The sequence below is a fragment of the Macrobrachium nipponense genome, chromosome 16 (genome assembly GCF_015104395.2).
Source record: "Macrobrachium nipponense isolate FS-2020 chromosome 16, ASM1510439v2, whole genome shotgun sequence".
In the NCBI taxonomy this organism is placed as follows: Eukaryota; Metazoa; Arthropoda; class Malacostraca; order Decapoda; family Palaemonidae; genus Macrobrachium; species Macrobrachium nipponense.
The window spans coordinates 2,722,258-2,745,639 of NC_087209.1; the positions used below are offsets into that span (position 1 = coordinate 2,722,258).

The following is a 23,382-nucleotide window of genomic DNA, read 5'->3' on the forward strand; positions in this document are numbered from 1 at the left end:
AATCACTATAATCACGGAACCTAAGCAAACGTTTTAATTAATCACTGGATAATCACGCCAACTAAGAAAACGTTTCAATTAATCACTCAATAATCACGCTGGTTATGCAAATGTTTCAATTAATCACCCTATAATCCTGTCAGCTATGCAACCGTTTCAATTAATCACTATGATCACGGCACCTAAGCGAACGTTTCAATTAATCACTCAATAACTAAATAATCTCGTCACCTAAACAAACGATTACAAGCTATGAATAAATATGTTAACTAAATGTTTCCGGCCACATTTCCTTAACAAAAAACTGTTTTATCCCAGCTAAATACTTCTCAACATTAATTTCTATATTTTCGAAACGTTTTTCAACACATGACCTTCAACTTGAGAACAATTTGACCCTTAAATGCATTCCTCCCCAAAAATACTTACCTTTACGAAACGTTTCTCATACACCGATGGGAGTCACGTTAGAAACACTGGTTTATTTTGGAAAAGTATAAACTTGACAGCCACGGAAGATCAACAAAGGATCCTTAACGTCGTTAGGAGGAATTCATGTTCACCACTGGTTATCTTTTTATTTTTTTTAAGACAAATGTTCATGCAAATACAAAACTTTTCTTCCGAGAGATTTCCTTTGTAAATTAACTATAAGTAAAAATTACCGATTTGTATCAAATATCGTTCGTCTGTACCTATTTCATTTCTTCTGCATAACAATAATTAACAATAACGGGAAAACTTGATGCCCGAAATCACATAATAATAATAATAATAATAATAATAATAATAATAATAATAATAATAATAATAATAATAATAATCAATAATAGAAGTGTGTGATCCTAGAAACGCCGCACATAGTAAGAAAAGTGATGGAATCCTAGAGGCAGGATGCAACCCGGAACCCCACACTATAAATACCACCCAGTCGATTGGAAGACTGTGATAGACACAATAATAATCTAATAATAATAATAATAATAATAATAATAATAATAATAATAATAATAATAATAATAATGATGACAATCAAAAGCCACAGTAGTGTTAAAATATATTATTGTACAATGGTAAAAATACAAGGAGTGACTTTCGGATACTGCTCCGTATCCCTCTTCAGTCCCTGAAGAGGGATACGGAGCAGTATTCGAAAGTCTCTCCTTGCATTTTTACCACTGTACAATAATATATTTTAACACTACTGTGGCTTTTAATTTTCAATATTATAGCCTCGTTACGGAGGTTCCTTAGTTCAATAATAATAACAATAATAATAAAGTTACTGAAGGTAAGTATATCCGCAAACACGGACGTCTTAAATAACATCTCACTTCGTAGGCAAACTAGCTGACTTTCCCAAACAAAATCTCACAGAAACGCTTTGATTAACAGTGAATTCTACTATAAGAAGGAAGCAGAATAGAATCGAAACTTCAGTACGACTGACGAAAAAAATAAAAAATAAAAAAAAAAAAAAAAAAAAAAAAAAAAAAAAAAAAAAAAAAAAAAAAATAAAAAATAAAAAAATACCAAGCATCTTCGGAGAGCCAAGCGGCGCTGCAGAGCAACCTATGAATCAATGATAGAGGAAAGCAGGCGGCATCCCCATCACCCCTCTCTCTCTCTCTCTCTCTCTCTCTCTCTCTCTCTCTCTCTCTCTTCTCAAAGGGCACCGGCCAAAAAGTCAAACGCAATTTGGATAATGTTACGGGCCTTTGCCTTTTTCAGCCTCTTAAAAATTTGATGGTCAACACAGTCCTCGAAGTAACTAACAGCCTCAGTTAGCTCTCTCTCTCTGTCATTATAACCTTTCTCCTCCTTATCCACTTCATTTGATCTGCTCGTTTTTTGTTCTCTTGGAGATTCTTGAGTGGTCCTTTTCGTTATTTTATCCTAAATATCATCACATTCTCTCTCTCTTTCTCTCATACCTTACGAGATATCCAGCAAGCAAAAGATAACCGTCATCTTACTATTATCCGTTATATTTAGGTACTCTTCCATATTACCATATATATATCTCTCTCTCTCTCATTACAACCTTTCTCCTCCTAATCCACTTCTTTTGATCTGCTCTTTCTTTTGCTTCCTTTCTTCTCCTGGAGATTCTTGAGTGGTCCTTTTTTAATCTGTTAATCCTCCTTCTATTCTTCATTTGTTTTCTCTACTGTGTCTCCTCCTCCTCCCCTTCTTCTTATCTCTTCTCCTCCTTCTTCTTCTTCTTCTCTCCTCCTTCTCCCTTCTTCTTCCTTCCTCCTCCTCCTCCTCCCCTTCTTCTCCCTTCTTCCCCCTCTCCCCTTCTTCCTCCTTCCTCCTCTTATTCTCCCTTCTTCTCTTCTTCTTCCTCCTCCTCTTCTTCTTCTTCTTCCCCTTCTTCTTCTTCTTCCTCCTCCTCCCCTTCTTCTTCTTCTTCTCCTCCTCCCCTTCTTCTTCTTCTTCATATCACGTGAGGATTACGTGCCGGGATTCTCTGTCTCACGTTTAGTTGCTCCTTTCCTCTTTCAGGTCAACAACCTCCTTTTTTTTCTTTCTTCCCTTTTTTCTAAGACCAATCTCTCTCTCTCTCTCTCTCTCTCTCTCTCTCTCTCTCTCTCTCTCTCTCTCTCTCTCTCTGTTCATTACAATTACTCTTCCCTTCACTGAGCGTCTCCTCTCCCAAACCCCGCTTAACCAGATACAGCTGCTTCAGTATATATATCCTTTGTTACCTTGTAGTTCGAAACTTTAAAAAGCAATTCTAAAGGCAAACATTATGTACCTGTTTATATATATATATATATATATATATATATATATATATAGTATATATATATATTTCTTTACACATAGGATACATAGATACATATATACATACATACATACAAGCGTGTAAGATGAGTATGAGTTCGGAAAAACTAAAGGCAATAGTCGTCAACATGGGTTTACGCATAGCAAGAAACGACGAGAGAGAGAGAGAGAGAGAGAGAGAGAGAGAGAGAGAGATGTACGTTACAAATAATCACCAACCATGACGATCAGTTTAACGGATATTGCTTAATAATGAGAGAGAGAGAGAGAGAGAGAGAGAGAGAGAGAGAGAGAGAGAGAGAGAGAGAGACTCACAATATAAGCTGAAACAATCGTGACAGAGATACGAACGACGTAACGACCGGACGTGTACGTATTCGAACGAATTACTTGACCTGTTACTTTCAAACTTCGATCTCCAGCGAAAACATCCCGTTAGAACTGACAACCTTCCACACACACACACACACACGCACACAGGGAAGCCAGCCAGGTTCATCTGGCACACAAGCATGAAACGCCAACGCAGAGATGGAATACAGTTTAAACCAAGGTCCAAGCACTGCGACCTATGAGAGTATTCAGCGCCGGAAAGGAAATTGAGACCCAGTAGGTTTGAAAGATGCAACAGGATTAAAACCTCAAAGAAGTTGCACGATGAAGGAATTGTCAGGAAAGGGGGGCTAGCAACATTGCAGAAAGGTAATACGAATGGAGGTACAGTAAAAGTGGTTTACAGCTAGGGGCCGAAGGGAGGCTGCAAAGAACCTTCAGTAATGGCTACATTGCACCCCACGAGGCGCACTGACGGCAATATCCCCCTAAGGGAGACATCATCGCAGGGAGCGGCTCATCCTTTTCATGTGTAGTTTATAGGGGGAGGGGGAGGGGGATGTTGTTGACTCGAAGAGAAGCTTCTCATTGAGCAGGAAGACTTAAAAAGGACCCTCGCTAAACTTGGATAAATTCCATAGAAAGAATCGTAAATTGACAATATTAATTAGCCTCCAAACCCGTCTTCCGACAATACATGGGCGTCTACGCTCTTATCATCTCTATCAAACAAGATGGCACTAAACAGCTGGACAGCAAATGACAAAATGATCCTACGTTGCACTGCTTGAGAAAATAGGTACCATGAATAATTCAATAATTATTTACGGAAATTCTTATTTATCTTTTTATGTGTTAATTTATGTTCTCCTAAGAGCTGGTCTCTCTTTCTGTATTTCCCATGACCATTACCTTCCGTTAATTCTTTCGAATAAACCTCCTTGGAAGCTTGAATTTCAAGTTGTGGGCTTGAATACGGTTCAGCTTCATAAGAACAAATAATAACAAAAAGCACATCCACAAAGTATAATGCGTCCTACAGTAAATGAGGAATGAATGGCACAACAAATGAACGAGAATGTACTGCATTTTACAGCAAAGCCTACAAGACAAATGAATACCAATACATATGAATGTTCAAGGGAGATAACAGGGCTTTGCGGCAATGCAATGATGTACCAAGACGCACACGTTTAATAAATTAAATAAAAGAAAATTACCCTAACTATTTTTTATTTTCACGGCGGTTTCACAAACGAGAGATGAATTACTACCTATACAGCGATTACTTGAGGTGGATCAAACATCGCAAACGCATTTTGACAAACCATTACCCAAAAGAATATTATTGTAACTAGAAACAAGAGTCGAACTCATGTCTTTGCGATAACACCGGTTGAAATACGTGACAATTAAGACCATAAACTAAGGGGAAAACGAAAAAAAGAGAAATTAGCGACAAGGCAAACAGGAAGGAACCAACCACCCGAAATCAACAAAATACATAATCCATCTCACACGACTATTTTGAAAGAATTCGCTGACAATCAACAGCGCAAAAAAAAAAAAAAAAAAAAAAAAAAAAAAAAAAATCCAAACAAACAAAAAGGAGAAGGATAAAAATGGTACATAACGAGTAACCCAAAGCATTCCAACTGCAGCCTTTTTAATAATAATAATATTAATAATAATAATAATAATTCACTCATCTGCACCAGACAATAAAGCGGCCTCATTTATTGCGACAACAATCAGAGAACCTTGACACACACACAAAAATAAAAAAATAAATGAAAACAAACATACAAAAACGAGCGACAATGCATTATTAGTTGATCATACAATTCTGTAACAACAAAAATATAAATATATATATATACAAAGTGAAAAAAAAATTCCATTCGTGTTCTCAATACAATGCACCTATTTCTTTTTATTTTTTTTTTTAAAGTAGGCTGTTCCTGATGATGGTAGGGGTGGGGGTGTGGGCGGGGGGGGGGGTCTATATATAGTATATATATTTTCCGAAACGTCAAAAAGTGTCTGCCCAGAATACCGAACCCCGACCAACCGTTGGAAATGGGAACAAAGAGGGAGCGGAGGGAGGTCAGAGTAAAAAGGGAAAGAGAAGAAAAAAAGAATGAAAGAGGAACTATGGAAGGAATGTAAAGAATGGAGAAGAGGGCTTACAAGAATATAATGAATAATGAAGGGAAAGAAAGGAAAAAAAAAAATTACGGTCGTGGTTTAACTAATACCAAGGTTCATGGGTGCTAAAATGCGATTGGTCCAAATTGCCTCTCTACCCTTTCATCCTTCCCTCCCTCCCCCCCCAAAAACCTCCTCTCTCTCTCTCTCTCTCTCTCTCTCTCTCTCTGCCCCTGCCGCCCCTTGTAACAGTATGAAAACGAGTCATACGTATAAAATTCTCCTGCATTATTAAGTCCAATCAATAAGTGTCAGCAACGCTGTTAGGTGGCTATCGACCCCCCCCTCCCCCATCCCCCACCTCTCTTTCCAAGCCACCCCCCCCCCCCACCCACCTTCCCCCTTAAACCTTCTCCCAACCCAAAACATGGTCAACGCAACCGCTTAATACCTATTGCCGTTCCTCTGTATTATATCCCCGCCCGAATCTCCCCCTCCCCCCCCCCAAATCGACAATAGCCCCTAAAAGAGGTGGCGGTTCTTTCCCCCCCAACACCCCCAAAAAGCAGGGGGGGGGGGGGTGGGGGGGGGTCGGGGGTGAATGGTAACACCCGGCAGGGTGACTTATAGATAGGAAGTTCAGGTAAATGTTGAGCTACTGTGAATTTGACCATCAACAAACTCTTAAAATATCTCTTTTCTTATGTAGTGGAATCACCGAGGAAGTTTCAAGGTCCTTTATTGTTATTATTACTAAAATATTAACTAAGTGAGTAGAGTGTAAAGAAACATAATAAATTTATACACTTAAAACATTAATTTCAGTCGGAAATACTGCACTTACAGAAGATCATGGCGCTTGACGTTACATTACATACTTATTCTGCGCTAGATTTATTTAGAGGTTCTTATAACTAATATTAACCGAATGCAGTGAATTACAGTGAAATGACACATAATAAATTAACAATCATTAAAAAGAAAATAGACAGGAGTATTACACTGAATGATTGCTCATGGCACTAGGAATTAGATTAATGTTTTTCCGTGCTTGTGACAAGAATGCGTCAATATTGTGTTTAGTACGCTGATAGAGAGCAAGTTAAGATTTTGCACAGTTTGCAACGTCAGCCAAGTTCTTTTGAGAATACAGCTCTCACTGTTGTTTAATTATATATGGATGATAAAAGAACTGCAGATAAATATCATTATTATATAAAAATATTATTACTATTATATATAATACAGACATGTTCCGTCAATCCAAACACATCAGAATCAACTATAAGTTTCCCTTCAGTGCATTGAGAGAGAGAGAGAGAGAGAGAGAGAGAGAGAGAGAGAGAGAGAGAGAGAGAGAGAGAGAGAGAGAGAGAGAGAGAGAGTCTTAAATCCCAAACACGTAAAACTTCGTGATAATAATAACAAAATATGCCTACAAAGTCTCCTTTTGGTGGGAGACGGAAATATGACATTATAATAAATAAATAAAACAATCTACTGAAGCTTTGAAAGCAAAAACTATAATGCAATCCTAAACGGCTTAGCAGACAGTTCGTCAAGTATAATGCATCACAGCAGAAGTCTCGTTAGCACATCACGTGCCCAAAACCGTCACTGGGCTTCAACAGAACTGGACTTTCTAGTTCTACAAAGTGACACCCAGCCACTAATTTACATGAGCAACAACGAATGAAAAGAAAAATTAGCGTAAACATAACGGAATTTAACTTCACTGAAATAACTGACAGATCTTTATAATGAAGAGCTCGACTGGTGGAAATTTAACTTCTGTTTGTGTGATTGGGTATGTGCAGATATACAGGATAAGTTATTCGGATATTTAAATTGTGTGATTGGGTATGTACCTAAAGGTATACAGGATAGGGTATTCGGATATTTAACGTATATTTGTTTACTTGGGTATGTACAGGTATACAGAAGGATACGGTATTCGGATATTTAACTTCTATTTGTGTGATTGGGTATGTACAGGTATATAGAAGGATAGGGTATTCGGATATTTAACTTCTATTTGTGTGATTGGGTATGTACAGGTATATAGAAGGATACGGTATTCGGATATTTAACTTCTATTTGTGTGATTGGGTATGTACAGGTATATAGAAGGATAGGGTATTCGGATATTTACCGTCTATTTGTGTACTTGGGTATGTACACAGGTATACACACAAGGATAGGGTATTCGGATATTAACTTGTTTGTGTGATTGGGTATGTACAGATATACAGAAGGATTCAAGAAGTAAACGCAAGATTAAAAAAAAAAAAGGTAAATAATCTAAATACAAAGGAATTTGCTGGTAAAAATCTTTAGGAGAATATGAGGTTATAGGAATAATCAAGAGCAGACATAAAAGATTAATGAAGAAATGAGTCTCGGAATATGAGTTTATGGGAATAACTAAGTGCAGACATAAAAGATTAATGAATTTATGTGTCTCAGAACAAAACAAGAACAAAACAAAAAATCCAAAGGGAGTGGTTATTATATATATAATGATTGCACCTCATGGTAAATGGAGTAAACTAAAGATTTGTTAAAAGCGGAAGGAAAATAAGGCAGCCATGAATGACGAGAGTAAGGAAAGAATTAAGGCAGCCATGAATGACAGACAGTAAGGAAGGAATCGAGTATACATTACCGAATGCGAATGAAAGTGACGTTCACCCTAAGTACGGCAATTAAACAGGCTGAAGAGTGGAGAGGCATCGGTTGATGGGTTTACTTCTAAGATAATTCTATGGAGAGGCTGGGAGAGGTTTGTACGGTACTATACGTATATCTAAATGATGCAGACGCCCAAATGGAATGTTTGAGAGCGAAAGTTACTTCAAAAGTAAATCATCGAAAATAAATCTCTTTCGGTGGTCTCAGTGTAATGCTGTATGAAATTTTAACCACAGCCCGGTGCCGGCCTCACCTACGACGTTGCCAGACGCACGATTACATATAACCTTAACCTTAATTAATCAAATGAAAACTATTGAGGTTAGAGGCTGCAATTTAGTACGTTAGGTGATTGGGTGGTGGATGATCAACATACCAATTTGCAGCCCTCTACTCACAGAAGTTTTTAAGATATGAGGGTGGACATGGACAAAAAAAAAAAAAAAAAAAAAAAAAAAAAAAAGCGGTCGGACAGACAACCCCGGAAAATAGTATTTTTTCCAGAAAACAAAAAAATGTAGAGGTGGTACAGACGAGAGATCACAGGTAAAGCAAGACAGGAACCAAGGTAATTCCAAAGGAATGGGAAGACACTTGGAATGTATTCCAAGGTGGAATACATGAAGGGACTGTTAAGCAAGTTCCCGATTGTGGAATTAATATAAATGCTGACATAAAATTTTAGAAGTAGGTATATAAAACATATTGTATACGTTTTGCAGTGTTGATGAGACTCAAGAAGTAGGTATATAAAACATATCGTATATAAGTTTAATGCACTGTTGATGGAATTTAGAAGTAGGTATATGAAACATATCGTATATAAGTTTAATGCACTGTTGATGGAATTTAGAAGTAGGTATATGAAACATATCGTATATAAGTTTAATGCACTGTTGATGGGATTTGGAATTAGGTATATAAAACATATCGTAGAAGTTTAATGCAGTGTTGACGGGACTTACAAGTAGGTACATAAAACATAGTATTTTTACTGAATATTAAAAAATATATACTAAAACATGTCGTATTTTTAGTGAGTATAAAAAAATATGGGAAGGCTCCATTGAAAAGGGATGATGAAACGAAACGAAAATACGTTTGTTTTAATACGACCGCTCACAGAGCGATAAGCAACCCCGCCCCCCGCCCCTACTCACCCCTTAACGTAACAATTTACGACTGGAAATCCGTATCCCACCGGACAGGAATACTACCTGAGCGAACGTTCACTATTTTAAAAGGTAGATACTTGACGCTAATTATTTCAAAATGAGTTACGCTCATAGTTACGATATTAATTACAAATTTTCCTTCGGGTAGCCAAGGCTTCGTGACGGAAAAAAAATCCTTAATTAAAATTAAACTCTCGTTCATTAATAAATAAATTAATGGTATTTTTATTATTATTATTATTATTATTATTATCGTGTGCTAGGATTCTTGAGGAGCAACCATTTAATAATAATAATAATAATAATAATAATAATTGCAGCAGCTCCAAACCGTCTAGCTTTGCCGTAACTATAAAACACTGCATAATAGAACTTAGCTACAGCTAAAAACAACAGGATGCACAACGAAATCAATCGAATGCAAATAAAATAGCCTATGCAAAATTAAATGAAAAAATGAATTATACCTTAATAATTATGGTATTCTGAAAAAATAAAATCCCTAGGGAACTTTTTTTTTGTGTATCTTTAGTATTCTGAAAAATAAAATCCCTGGAGAAATTTTTTTATTTCTATTTTTTGCGTCTTAATTATGGTACTCTGAAAAAATAAAATCCCAAGGGAACTTTGCTTATTTCTATTTTTTGCCTCTTAATTATGGTATTCTGAAAAAATAAAATCGCTGGGAACTTTTTTTTTCTATTTTTTGCCTCTTAATTATGGTATTCTGAAAAAATAAAATCCCTACGGATTTCTTTTTTATTTTTTATCTTTTTTTTAAACGTCTATCTACAAAAACAACGACAAATGATGTGTACTTACCACCACCACGAATGTAAAAACCCAGGCGGCTCCCCTAACGTTATGTTTTTTTCCCATCTTATCTGCACGGGGAGAAAAAGGAAAAACATGACGGTTTAAATAACATATATATATAGAAGTTATAAGACGCGCACAGAGTAATATACAAAACTATAAAGACGCGAACAGTGGAATATGTTATGACAATTAAAAACAAAAGATATGTGGGATGTTGAAAAGATAATCTTTCGAAATTTTCAGCAACGGACATCAAAAGTGTCTCTACTTACTTCACACAAAATTACCTGTAAAAAAAATTTGTATTACAACAATTACTTACTAGGAAGCGATAATATCTGCTGGGTAGCGTAAATGAACAACAACAGAATGCAAACAATAATTAAATAAAAACAACACGTTTAATTGGTCTCTGAGTGAAAAAAAACAGGAAACAAACAATTAGGTAAAAAAAATAATTGAAAAACAAAATGTGTAATTGGTCTATAAAAACAGGATATAACCACATAAGTGATTTCAAACAAAACGGAATATAACTACACACAGCCAACTTATACACAAAACCGGATATAAAAATGTGGTTAACAGATTATAAACATTAGGAACTTGACAAATAGTGAAACTAGACAACAGACTTCCACACAATTAAAAATATAACATACATTACATCAAAATTGTAATATTCTGATCAGGTGGATACCCAAATACAAAATCAATACACTTAACATACGAGCCAGAATATAAACAAGAATTCTTACACAAAGTAACATGAATAATCACCACCACTTTTCAATAATCAATGCTACTTGTGACTACATGAAGCAGCAGTAGCCTATTTAAAATAAGGAAATTGGCTGCTAAGCGGGAACAGCTTTCAATTGATAACATTGTGAAAAAGATAGGAAATCAACATCCGAAAATACAAAAGGGAAATTTGCAATCTCACAAAACGAAAGTTATCAACAATGGAAATATATTTCACAACAGAGATATTAACAATCACTAAGTCATATTAAAATATCACAACAATTCCTTCACGGATTATAATTAAAAAAATCTGTGGGGAAATAAAAACCAAGTGGAAGATCCAAAGAGGATTTTTAAACGATCGTCACATTAAAACACTAAGGAGTCAAAACAGGCAATTTAAAGAAATAAAATTGGCAACTTGAAGAAATAAAATTGGCAATTTACAGATATAGAACTGGCAATTTACAGAAATAAAATCGGTAATTTAAACAAATTAAATTGGCGATTTAAAGAAACAAAACTGGCAGTTAAACAAATTAAATTGGCAATTTAATTAAATAAAATTGGCAATTCAACAAAATAAAACTGTCAATTTAAGAAATAACACTGGCAATTTAAGAAACACAATTTAAAATTTAAATAAACAAAATTGGCAATTTAAAGAAATAAAATCGGCAATTTAGAGATATATAATTGGCAATTTAAAAAACATTGGCAATTCAAAGAAATAAAATGGGGAATTTAAATAAATAAAATGGGGGAATTTAAAGTAATAAAACTGGTAATTTACAGATACAAAATTGGTAATTACAGGAATAAAATTATCAACTAATATCCACAGAGCACTGATAATGTAATAGTATATACCTTGAAAACCACAACATTCAGGAATTTCTGACAAAACCATCAAACTGACCTCAAAATTAAGGGAATTTACAATTTTTAAAACAGTCAACCATAGTAATATAAATTTCCTTGTTACATTACTGTCGGCATATATAATACAGACATGTTCCATCAATCCAAAAAATCAGAATCAACTTTTAACTTTTCCTTCAGTGCATTGGTCCAAATTGCCTCTCTACCCTTACCCTTCGAGAGAGAGAGAGAGAGAGAGAGAGAGAGAGAGAGAGAGAGAGAGAGAGAGAGAAACTGACACTTTACAACAAGAGCACCGGTAAATCAAAGGATTTCTGCCATACACAGCTATTAATAATAGACATGTACCTCACTCATGCTATGGAGTGAGAGACTATGTTAGGAAAATCATTTTTTAAAATATATAAAATACATTTCGTTCTATAACCCCGCAATAATACGCAGTACATGATCAAGAAAATATTATCTTCCAGCCATCTAAAAAGAATTAAAAATGATTATATATATATATATATATATATATATATATATATATATATATATATACACATATACATATATATATATATATATTTTATATATATATATATATATATATATATATATATATATATATATATATATGCAGAAGCTAGGTACTACGTCGTATCTCTAAGTAAATGGGGATACAATCCACAATGATGCAAAAGCCTTCTGTAGTTTTATAAAATATATATTTCTTGTGCAGCAAATTAGAGCTTTCGTCCATCAGCTGTGGCCTTGTTCTTTCTCACTCACAACACACACACACACACACACAAAAGACACCTGATGGTCGAAAGCTTTTATTTGCTGTACAAGAAATATATATTTTATAAAACTACAGAAAGATTTTATATCATTATGGATTGTATCCCAGATAGAGAAATAATATTGGAAAAACAGAAAAAGGGAAAATTCAAATATAAAAGTCAATCATCCAAAATCCCAAATATTTTTATTTCGAAGAACAGAAAGTTGTGCTACACATTTCGGCACACGTCACTTCATTTTCAAACTGTCATCAAAACAATCTCCTTCACCACCAACAGTGGGGGTGACAAACATAACAAAAAACCAGGTTAAGAAAAAAAAAAAAAACAAGGCAAATGGACTTGATAAGTAAGGAGAAAAAAATAAGATGCACCAAAAGCAAAAAACATGAACTTAATACGTACACTGCATAAACGACAAAAAGCTAAACATATTACAAAAACAAACTGTATACTTTAACCAGCAACAATAGGAGAGCAATGCACTGAAAGATTAAATCAAAATAACCTCAATAAAATATAGAACAAATATCAAATAGAAACGCACATTCATAAATATAATAAAATACAAGTCAACTTGGCCCAGCGAGCGAGCGAGCAAGCACACAAATGCAAAGCCTGCGTGTTAAAGATAATCAGTCACATCAATTCAAAAACAGAAGAAGAATAAAGGAAGGAAGAAAGAAAGAAAGAAAGAAATAAAGAACAAACAGCATATTCGAAAACGTTTGAGCAACGCAAGAGACAGAGGGAGGGAGGGATAAGGGGAAGGGGTATGAGAGGGGGAATGGATCCAGCTGGGGTCTGGGGTTGGATGGGTGAGAGGGGGGGGAGGAGGAGGAGAAGTCAAGAGTTCTTAGTAGGTTATCTCCACTACAAACTATTAACTTAACGACGACATCACTGGGCAACAAGCCACCACCGCACTACTCAGCCTGGTGGCTATCCTCGCGTGCTACAAACACACACACATGCCGGACACATCAAACGCTTAAAACTGAGGGGCGGAAGGAAGGAAGAGAGAGAGAGAGAGAGAGAGAGAGAGAGAGAGAGAGAGAGAGAGAGAACATTCTGTACTGCTAGTACTACAACTATCGGATATCAAAGGTGTCAAAAATTCAGAGAGAGAGAGAGAGAGAGAGAGAGAGAGAGAGAGAGAGAGAGAGAGAGAGTAGAAATGCATCTTACTGTCAAAAGGGGAGGTTAATATTGAGAGAGAGAGAGAGAGAGAGAGAGAGAGAGAGAGAGAGAGAGAGAGAGAGGGGGGGGGGGGGGGGGGGTCTTTGTAGAAATGCATCTTCTGTTCTTGGTGCAACCATAAACGGAGGTCAAAATTATGAGAGAGAGAGAATTTCTCGACATAGAGTTCAGATAAACGGTAAAATATTGATAAGTAATAATAATAATAATAATAATAATAATAATAATAATAATAATAATAATAATAACCAAAACATACAAACAACGACTGAAGAACAGTTGCCATGGAGATCAAAGAAGGATTTCAGGCGAAACGCTTTTTGTATCAGAAGGCTTACTTCAATGACAAGATCGTAACAAAGGCAGTAAATCAGCTGACACATGACACATTTTTTTTCTTTCTTTCTTTCAATGAAATGAGCTTTGATGATTATTAATCTTGATATTATTCAAAAGGTGAATCACTGATTCTGATTTTTTTTTCAAAGGCGAGGACATTTTATGATATTCATTTTTCAAATGAGGAAACTTCGGTTATGAAACGTTTTATAAGGAGGAAACTTGATAATGAAACTTTATTTGAGGAGGAAACTTGATAATGAAACTTTTTTTAAGGATAAAACTTGATAATGAAACTTTTTTTTTTTTTAGGAAACTTTATACTGAAGCTTATTCTAAGGATAAAACTTGATAATGAAACTTTTTTTTTAAGGAGGAAAATTGATAATGAAACTTTTTTTTTAAGGAGGAAACTTGATACTGAAGCTTATTCTAAGGATAAAACTTGATAATGAAACTTTTTTTTAAGGAGGAAAATTGATAATGAAACTTTTTTTAAGGAGGAAAATTGATAATGAAACTTTTTTAAGGAGGAAACTTGATAATGAAACTTTTTTAAGGAGGAAAATTAATAATGAAACTTTTTTTTAAGGAGGAAACTTGACAATGAAATTTTTTTAAGGAGGAAACTTGATAATGAAATTTTTTAAGGAGGAACTTTTGGATTTTGGAAATTTTCCTCTAGAGGAAACTTTGACAATGAAACATCCCTTAAATGGAGAAACTTTCCCCACGAAACTTCATCTAAGGAAACATTTTTCCTCGAATGAGGAAACTTTGATGATATAAATCCCTTTCAAAGGCATGAACTTGAAGCATAAAACTATTTTTTCCTTGGTGGGAAGATGGGAGATCCTAGAAGATAAACTTCGACCCCTATTACCTAAATCTGATTATGAACTTCAGAAGTCGAATTAAACTTCAAAACTTCTACCACACAACAATCACAGATAAAAAAAAAATCCGATAGGTATGAATTGATACACAAATAAATCAAACAAATGCATGCAAATTAACACCACTAAACACAAGTCCCAGTCAACCAAAAACCTGGCGAAACAAATAACAAGAAACAAAAAACAAAAGTAATCCATACAGAGACAGAGAGAAAAATCCAATAAAAGAGAACATAATTTCTCTCTAATCATTCCATTTCCCCTTTTCACGTATACAGGGGAGTAGTATAGCCGAGAGAAGCAAACATACAACTTGTGTGAGAGAGAGAGAGAGAGAGAGAGAGAGAGAGAGAGAGAGAGAGAGAGAGAGATATAGCCAAGAGAAGAAACATACAACTTGTGTGGAGAGAGAGAGAGAGAGAGAGAGAGAGAGAGAGAGAGAGAGAGAGAGAGAGAGAGAGAGAGAGAGAGAGAGGTTAGATTGACTGAGAAAAGGAGGGTAAGGAAAAAAAAGCGGGAGAGAGAGAGAGAGAGAGAGAGAGAGGGTAAGGTCGTTGAGCAGAGAATTGATATGCAACACGTAGCCTGCTCATACACGCGGGCCAGATTAATGACAGCGCAAGCCTGCCTCTTATAAAAAATATAAAGAAAAAAAAAAACCTAGTCACTATTTCCTGGAGCTCGGCGTCAAGCCTGCTAAAGCTGGCTGCCTGACTGGCTGGGGTCGTTGTTGTGCTGAGTTTGTTAATAAGACGAAAAAAAAACACAAAAATAAAACAACAAAAACAACAACAACAACAACAGGGGTTAATATAGGGGAAGTGAAAAAATATCAAGGGTTAATATAAGTAAAAAAAAAAATTGTAAGGCAAATATCTAAGCTGATGCTGATTACCCCCTTTGGATTTCGTCCTTTAGTTTTGAACCCCAACCCCCCAACAACGCCACCGCCCCCCCCTCTCCCAAAATAAATCACTGCGGGTTCAGTCATGACATCTGGCATCCCGGGGCTGGTCACATTCCCCGCTAATCACTGACCAGACCCAATGGTGGTTAACGTCACTGATCGTGACCACAAATGGAACCAGCAAGCATATATATATATATATATATTATATATATATATATATATATATATATATATATATATATATATATATATATATATATAGATGCCTGAAATTCAACGGTCTTCAACTGCATGTTCTGCTGTTCTGGAGATGTGCTATACAGAACTGAGAGTTCTAATAGTATCTGTAAATTTCCATCAAATGGCACTTAGAAAGATACCACAAATAAGTAAATTTCCATCAACTGGCACTTAGAAAGACACCGCAAATAAGTAAATTTCCATCAAATGGCACTTAGAAAGACACCGCAAATAAGTAAATTTCCATCAAATGGCACTTAGAAAGACACCACAAATAAGCAAATTTCCATCAAATGGCACTTAGAAAGACACCACAAATAAGTAAATTTCCATCAAATGGCACTTAGAAAGACACCACAAATAAGTAAATTTCCATCAAATGGCACTTAGAAAGACACCACAAATAAGTAAATTTCCATCAACTGGCACTTAGAAAGACACCTCAAGTCACTCATCAATACAATATTTAAGTAATAAAGCCTGCGACACATGGCAAACAAAAGTGACAGACATACCAAACTCCTTTCAAAACCTCATTTACATATCTTGCCATCTGCAAGTTACTAACTCTTACTGAAGATGCTCCTTTTCCACAAGAACGAAAAAATGATAGTCTGGAAGTAAATGATACCTACTAAGAATATAATTATAAAAAATATATACTACTAATAATATACTTACAAAAATATATATACCTACTAATAATACTTATAAAAAAGTACCTACTATTAATATACTTATAATAAATACCTAATAATAATATACTTATAAAAAACTACTAATAATATAAACCCATCCTCCATTTCAAGAACACGGACTCCTCCTTTCCTCTCTCACTCAAGGCCAAACAGAACAGAGACACCAATTACACTTATCGGCTGGACAAATTTAAAATTTACTCCTCTGTACTCGAACAGCTTCCGCACACACACCCCCAGAAAAACATTACTTTCCCCTTAAAAATTAATTACCAAAAAATCGATTAAGCTCCGTTCCCAGACCCTCTCAATCTCACCTGCTGCTCCCGAGATAAAGTACGTAATTTAATTACATCTACAGTGCTAATCCCGTGGGGGGGAGAGGGGGAGGGGAGGGGATATATAGCTGAGGGTGGCAGACTACTCCAGCATTCCGTAAGGGAAACAAATGATCACCTGCGAGAGGAAACTCGGTCAGCCTAGATGGGAAATGGTTCTGTCCATAACCTACTTCTGTGGAATGTTTTCCACTCTCACTGTTTCGTTTATTTATTATATATATATATATATATACCTATAGGATATATATATATATATTATATATATATATATATAATATACATATATATATATATATATATATATATATATTGTCAACTAGGCTGGTTCTGATGAAGCAACAACCGTATTATTGTGTGTCTCTCTCTCTCTCTCTCTCTCTCTCTCTCTCAAAAAGAGACCGGTATAAGAGAGAGAGAGAGAGAGAGAGAGAGAGAGAGAGAGAGAGAGAGAGAGAGAGAGAGACTTGTCACACACTGGTTCTGATGAAGCAATAATCTTATTATTGTAAGTTCATCAGCTTCTCTATCTCTCTCTCTCTAGAAGAAAGCGACATCCAGTTATGAGAGAGAGAGAGAGAGAGAGAGAGAGAGAGAGAGAGAGAGAGAGAGAGAGAGAGAGCAGGCAATTAACAGCAGCTGACCAACGATGTACCGTTGGGAAGGGAAGGGGAGGAAGACGCGTCTCGGTTGCCATGACAACGCACGTGGCTGCAGGGACGCGCTTCTCGCAGGCAATGGTTTACGACGTATACCCCACGTGGGAGAGGCACTGACATATAACAAACGGATTCTAACGTGCCGGCAGACACTACTAAATCTGAACAAACTGCAGCAGATCCGGATCATTAAATCTGGAATGGTATGACCGGCTACTACTGAATTTGGTGGATTTGGCTCGTAAACTGGAATAGGCGAGGTCTTTCAAACGTACTTAAAAGGCCTTGGGATGAGGTATCCCAACCGAGTTGTCACTTCTTAAGTAGTGTGCCGATGGATATGACCCCTCTCTCCCCTTCCCCCTCCCCCACTGGACCCAGCATTTCTCCCTTCCATTTGCAGAAATATAAACGTAACGGAATCATTAATAAGCCGTTATATAAAAGGTTATATTATATTTAATTAGAAGTCTTCCCAAATGCAAAGAATAGCCGTGGAAGTAGGCCAAAGATGCAAATAAGAGGAAAAAATAGATTACATTCAAACAACTGCAGAAACAAATAAAAATTAAACGACTGACAAAATGGAAAGACACGAGCAAATAATCAAGAGGAAAGTAAACACGAGTTCCTTAAAATCAAGGGTACGGGCGTTATATATATATATATATATATATATATATATATATATATATATATATATATATATATATATATACATTATATATATATATATATATATATATTATATATAGATATATATATTAATACACTAATACAATATTCTACTTCAATACATTATTGATATACCTTATGCATACATCTTATAACCTTCAATTCCTTTCTTCTTCAACAAAAGATTTTTTTTTTCCAGTACTCAGAGTAGCTGGCCTAAAAATATACAAAAGCACACACAAGCATTCAGGAGTGCAGAGGATACTTTGAGCAATTCATGCTCAAGCAAACGACACGGAGAACACACACAAACACATACGTCTACTCTCTATCTTCATTATCGAACACTTATCGCACCCAGATAACGAGGATCACCTGATAACGCATGGCAGAGGTTTTGTTTTCCGAAATACAAGGCACTTCCTACAACTACCTGTCACATTGAATTGATGATGTTCACCTGTACACCTGCCTCGACCCCCCCCCCCCTTTTTAAATTAGGGTTGCTACCTGTATATTTCCCTGTCTGTCTGTGTTTGCAGTATATATGTAATATATATATATATATATATATATATATATATATATAGTATATATAAATATATATATATATATATAAAAAGTCTGATTCATTTGATCTGCTGCTTTGGTACTGACTGATTCAAGCCTAGTAATGACATCAGCGTCATATCTTGGTAGTAATTAAGTTGACAAACCGGCGTCTTCGAGGATTATGTATGTTTGGTAGGCTGTTGTTGTTGTGGTTGTAAGGGCATAGAAAAGTATACCCAACTCACACATTTGTTCCTGTACCGGTCTATTAATGAAAAGAATAACTCAGATATATTTACCCCAGCCCCTGTCTATTAATGAGAACAACACATATATTTACCCCTGCACTGTCTATGAATGAGGAGAACAACACAGATATATTTACCCCTGCCCCTGTCTATGAATGAGGAGAACAACACATATATTTACCCCTGCCCCTGTCCATGAATGAGGAGAACAACACAAATATATTTACCCCTGCCACTGTCTATTAATGAGAACAACAAAGATATATTTACCCCAGCCACTGTATATTAATGAGAACAACAGATATATTTACCATTGCCACTGTCTATTAATGAGGACAACAAAAATATATTTACCCCTGCCACTGTCTATTAATGAGAACAACAAAGATATATTTATCCCAATGGCACCCTGGTCTATGAAATGGAGACCAACAAAGATATGTTTACCCTTGTCACTGTCTAAGAATGAGACCAACAAAGATATATTTACCCCTGCCCCTGTCTATTAATGAAGAGAAAAACCCACCACATACTTCTGGTTCCTGCGCCTGTCTATTAATGCAGAGACAACCCCAACTCGCACATTTGTTCCAGCACCTGTCTCTGTTAATTAGGCGAAAAACACATACATTGGTCCCTGCACCTGTCTGTTAATGAGGATTACAATCCAGGTCATACATTTGTTCTTGTACTTGTCTATGAATGAGGAGAAAAATCCAACTCATACATTAGTTCTTGCACCTATTAATGATGATAAAACCCCCACCTCATACACTTATTCCCAGACCTACTGATGAGGAGAAGAACCCAATTCATACATTAGTTCTTGCACACCTGTTCACTGAGAAGAAAAACGCAACTCATACATTTGTTTCCACACCTGTTCACTGAGACGAAAAACGCAACACATACATTTGTTCCCACACCTGTCCGTTCATGAAGAGGAAACCCAACCCATAGATTTGTTCCAGCACCTGTCCATTAATGAGGAGAAAAACCATACTCGTACACTTGTCCCCACACCTATCTAATGTTGAGGAGAAAACCTAACCCATAGATTTGTCCCCACACCTATCTAGTATGAGGAGAAAAACCCAACCATAGATTTGTCCCACACCTATAGTATGAGGAGAAAACCCAACCCTAGATTTGTCCCCACACCTATAGTATGAGGAGAAAACCCCACCCATAGATTTGTTCCCACACCTATCTAGTATGAGGAGAAAACCAACCCATAGATTTGTCACCTATCTATATTGAGGAGAAAACCCAACCCTAGATTTGTCCCCACACCTATCTAGTATTGAGGAGAAAACCCAACCCATAGATTTGTCCCCACACCTATCTAGTATTGAGGAGAAAACCCAACCCATAGATTTGTTCCCACACCTGTCTACTGACGAGGAGTAAAACCATGTCTATCAATGAGGCTTTCATGGCACGGAGCATCATCACAGGAGGGAGTGTCTCGCCCCGAATCAATTTCCCACCTGAGCTCTGAAACAATGGCGAATAAGCACACGTCACGTCTGCCAACGTAGACGGCACAGAATGCGAAGAAGTACTCGCCGGAGACAAAGAAAGTGTATATATACCTGTTCACCAATGTCACCTACAAAGGCATTGAAGCATGTGTATGTATATGTATATATGTAAAATAACAGGAAGAGAGGTGATTTTATGCCTACAGGCATGTTATCACCATCACCATCATCATTATTATTATTATAATTATTATTATTATTCAAAGATGACCCATAATCACATGGAAAAAGATAAAAAATAATAAATGGATAATGATAGATACTAATATTACTATTATCAATATCATTATAATTATCTTTCAGATGATGACCCCTTTTCGTATCGATAAAAAGGAGTGCAGATGATATATTATTATTATTATTATTATTATTATTATTATTATTATTATTATTATTATTATTATATTATTATTATTATTATTCAGAAGATGGCCCATAATCAGACGGAAAAAGAACAAAAAAAGAAGGAATGGATAATGTTATTGATAATATTACTATTATCAATATCATTATAATTATATTATTCAGAAGATGACCCCTATTCATATCGATAAAAAAATTGGAAATGATACTGTTTTACTGAACCCGGGATAACGAAAGTCTACAGGTATATTATTATTAGTATTATATTATTGAGAAGATGAACATTATTCAAATGGAACAACCCCACCACAGGGGCCACTGACTTGATATTAAGGATTCCAAAGAATATTATGGTGTTCATTCGAAATAAACCACAGAAAGTATAATGGAAAATACAGAAAGAGGAGATCAGCTATTAAGAAAAGTAGATAAATGACCAAATTAACAAATTAAGGAATAATATAAGCAAAATATTAAAATAACAAACAAAAGAAAACATAAGCAAGCTATTAAAATACAAGTTGAATTGCATTAGGGTATAATACCCGGGATCTTCGGTGGAACTTCACCCTGCCCAAATGTATATAATAATACACCGCTCAATGTCTTCATACGGTATGATGATTGAGGAGCAAGAGCCCGTGTTGGCACAGCATCAAACATAATTAAAACAACAACAACAACAAATCGCCATCGTAATTCCATCAACCAAATTCATCCGTCTACCAAATACGTCGCAAAGCAACCAAATCGGAGGGATGAAAAAAAGAGAAAAGAAAGAAACAATGACTAACCGGAACATCCATAAATAATAAAAGTGACGCAACAATGTCCAGGAGGAGGAGGAGGAGGGAGGGAGGAGGAGGAGGGTGACAGTTCTGATATGGGAGTGGGAGGGGGGGGGAGGTTTGGAGGAATGGGATTACTAAGGAAGGGGTGGTGGATGGGATGACAATATGGGAGGAGGGAATGGGGGGTGTGAGACAGCCAGTAGAAGGGGGAGGAGGGGATGGGGGCAATATCCAGTATTACTCACTGATTGGTGATGCACTCGCTGTTTCAACATCCCAATCCTCTTACCGGTATTAAAATATATACTGTTGTTCCGAGAGGTAATGAGTAGTGATAGAGAGACAATCTAGAACCCAAAACGGCAGGGGGGGGGTGGGGGGGGGGGGGGGGGTGCATTTAGCTGCAGAAGCAACCGAATGAATGCATGTGTTTACTGCATGTTAAAATCTGGTTATATTCAGTTTCATGTTCATAGTATTAATCACACACACACATACTATATATATATATATATATATATATATATCCGTGTAGGTATCTGCAACTAGATGCAACGAACGAACACACCGTATTCTTACTTTTCAAAACTACAGGACCTGAAGGCAATATTCACCAGCCTATAAATCCCAAACATTAGCATTCCACGGCAACTCGAATACTGGGTCAATATCAACATGTCTAACAATATTCATGTTTTTATTTACACCGTCGAGCTTACATACTTTAAAGCTGCTCTGTACATTTCTGTATGTTCTTAAGAGATTTTAATCTTCCATATACTGATTATTCCTTTTTTCTATTTTCCACGAGACTGATTTTGCGATCACGTTCATCTACTAACGTATCACAAACCTGACACTATTTGCAATATTTCTGCATAAGGGGAAGGAAGTGGGTCTGCTTGCTAGTCATTATATTAAAAACATCAAGTTTGTTAATGAAATGTTATTGACTGGAATTATGTTTATATATAGTTGTCCGTTTGACTAATACCCGATTGACCAGTTGAAATTTTATTTGTCAGGCTTGGGTCAATATTCTAACTCTAATACAATACACACACACACACACACACACACACACACACACACACACACACACACACACACACACACACACACATATATATATATATATATATATATATATTATATATAGAATCTCCAGTCGGCAAGATAACAATACTTCAGGGGTACCTTGGTACATCTTGTAGAAAGCCATAATTTATTCTAAAAAACGGTGCATCATCAGTCTAAGAACAATAAAAGTGATTATATTATAAAAAGGAATTAATAAAGTTACAAAATAATATATTATATATATATATATATTATATATAATATATATATATTACATATATATATATATGTGTGTGTGTGTGTGTGTGTGTGTGTGTGGTTAGTGTGTGTGTGTGTGTGTGTGTGTGTAGAAATTAGCGAGTGCCAATTTGCTTACTGATTCATGTAACGTTACAGATTCGTGCACACACGCAAGCAAACAGACACACACACACACACATACACTGGAATCTGTGACGTTACATGAACCAGTA

General features: G+C 35.9%; 1 protein-coding gene across 1 annotated transcript in view; it reads right to left on the reverse strand.

Moving 5' to 3' along the window:
- LOC135195520 (single-stranded DNA-binding protein 3-like) overlaps positions 1-23,382 on the reverse strand; it is a 226,354-nt gene that overhangs the window by 162,195 nt on the left and 40,777 nt on the right. The window contains 1 exon segment of the mRNA XM_064221758.1: positions 9,960-10,021. Coding sequence (XP_064077828.1) covers positions 9,960-10,021 — 62 coding nt within the window.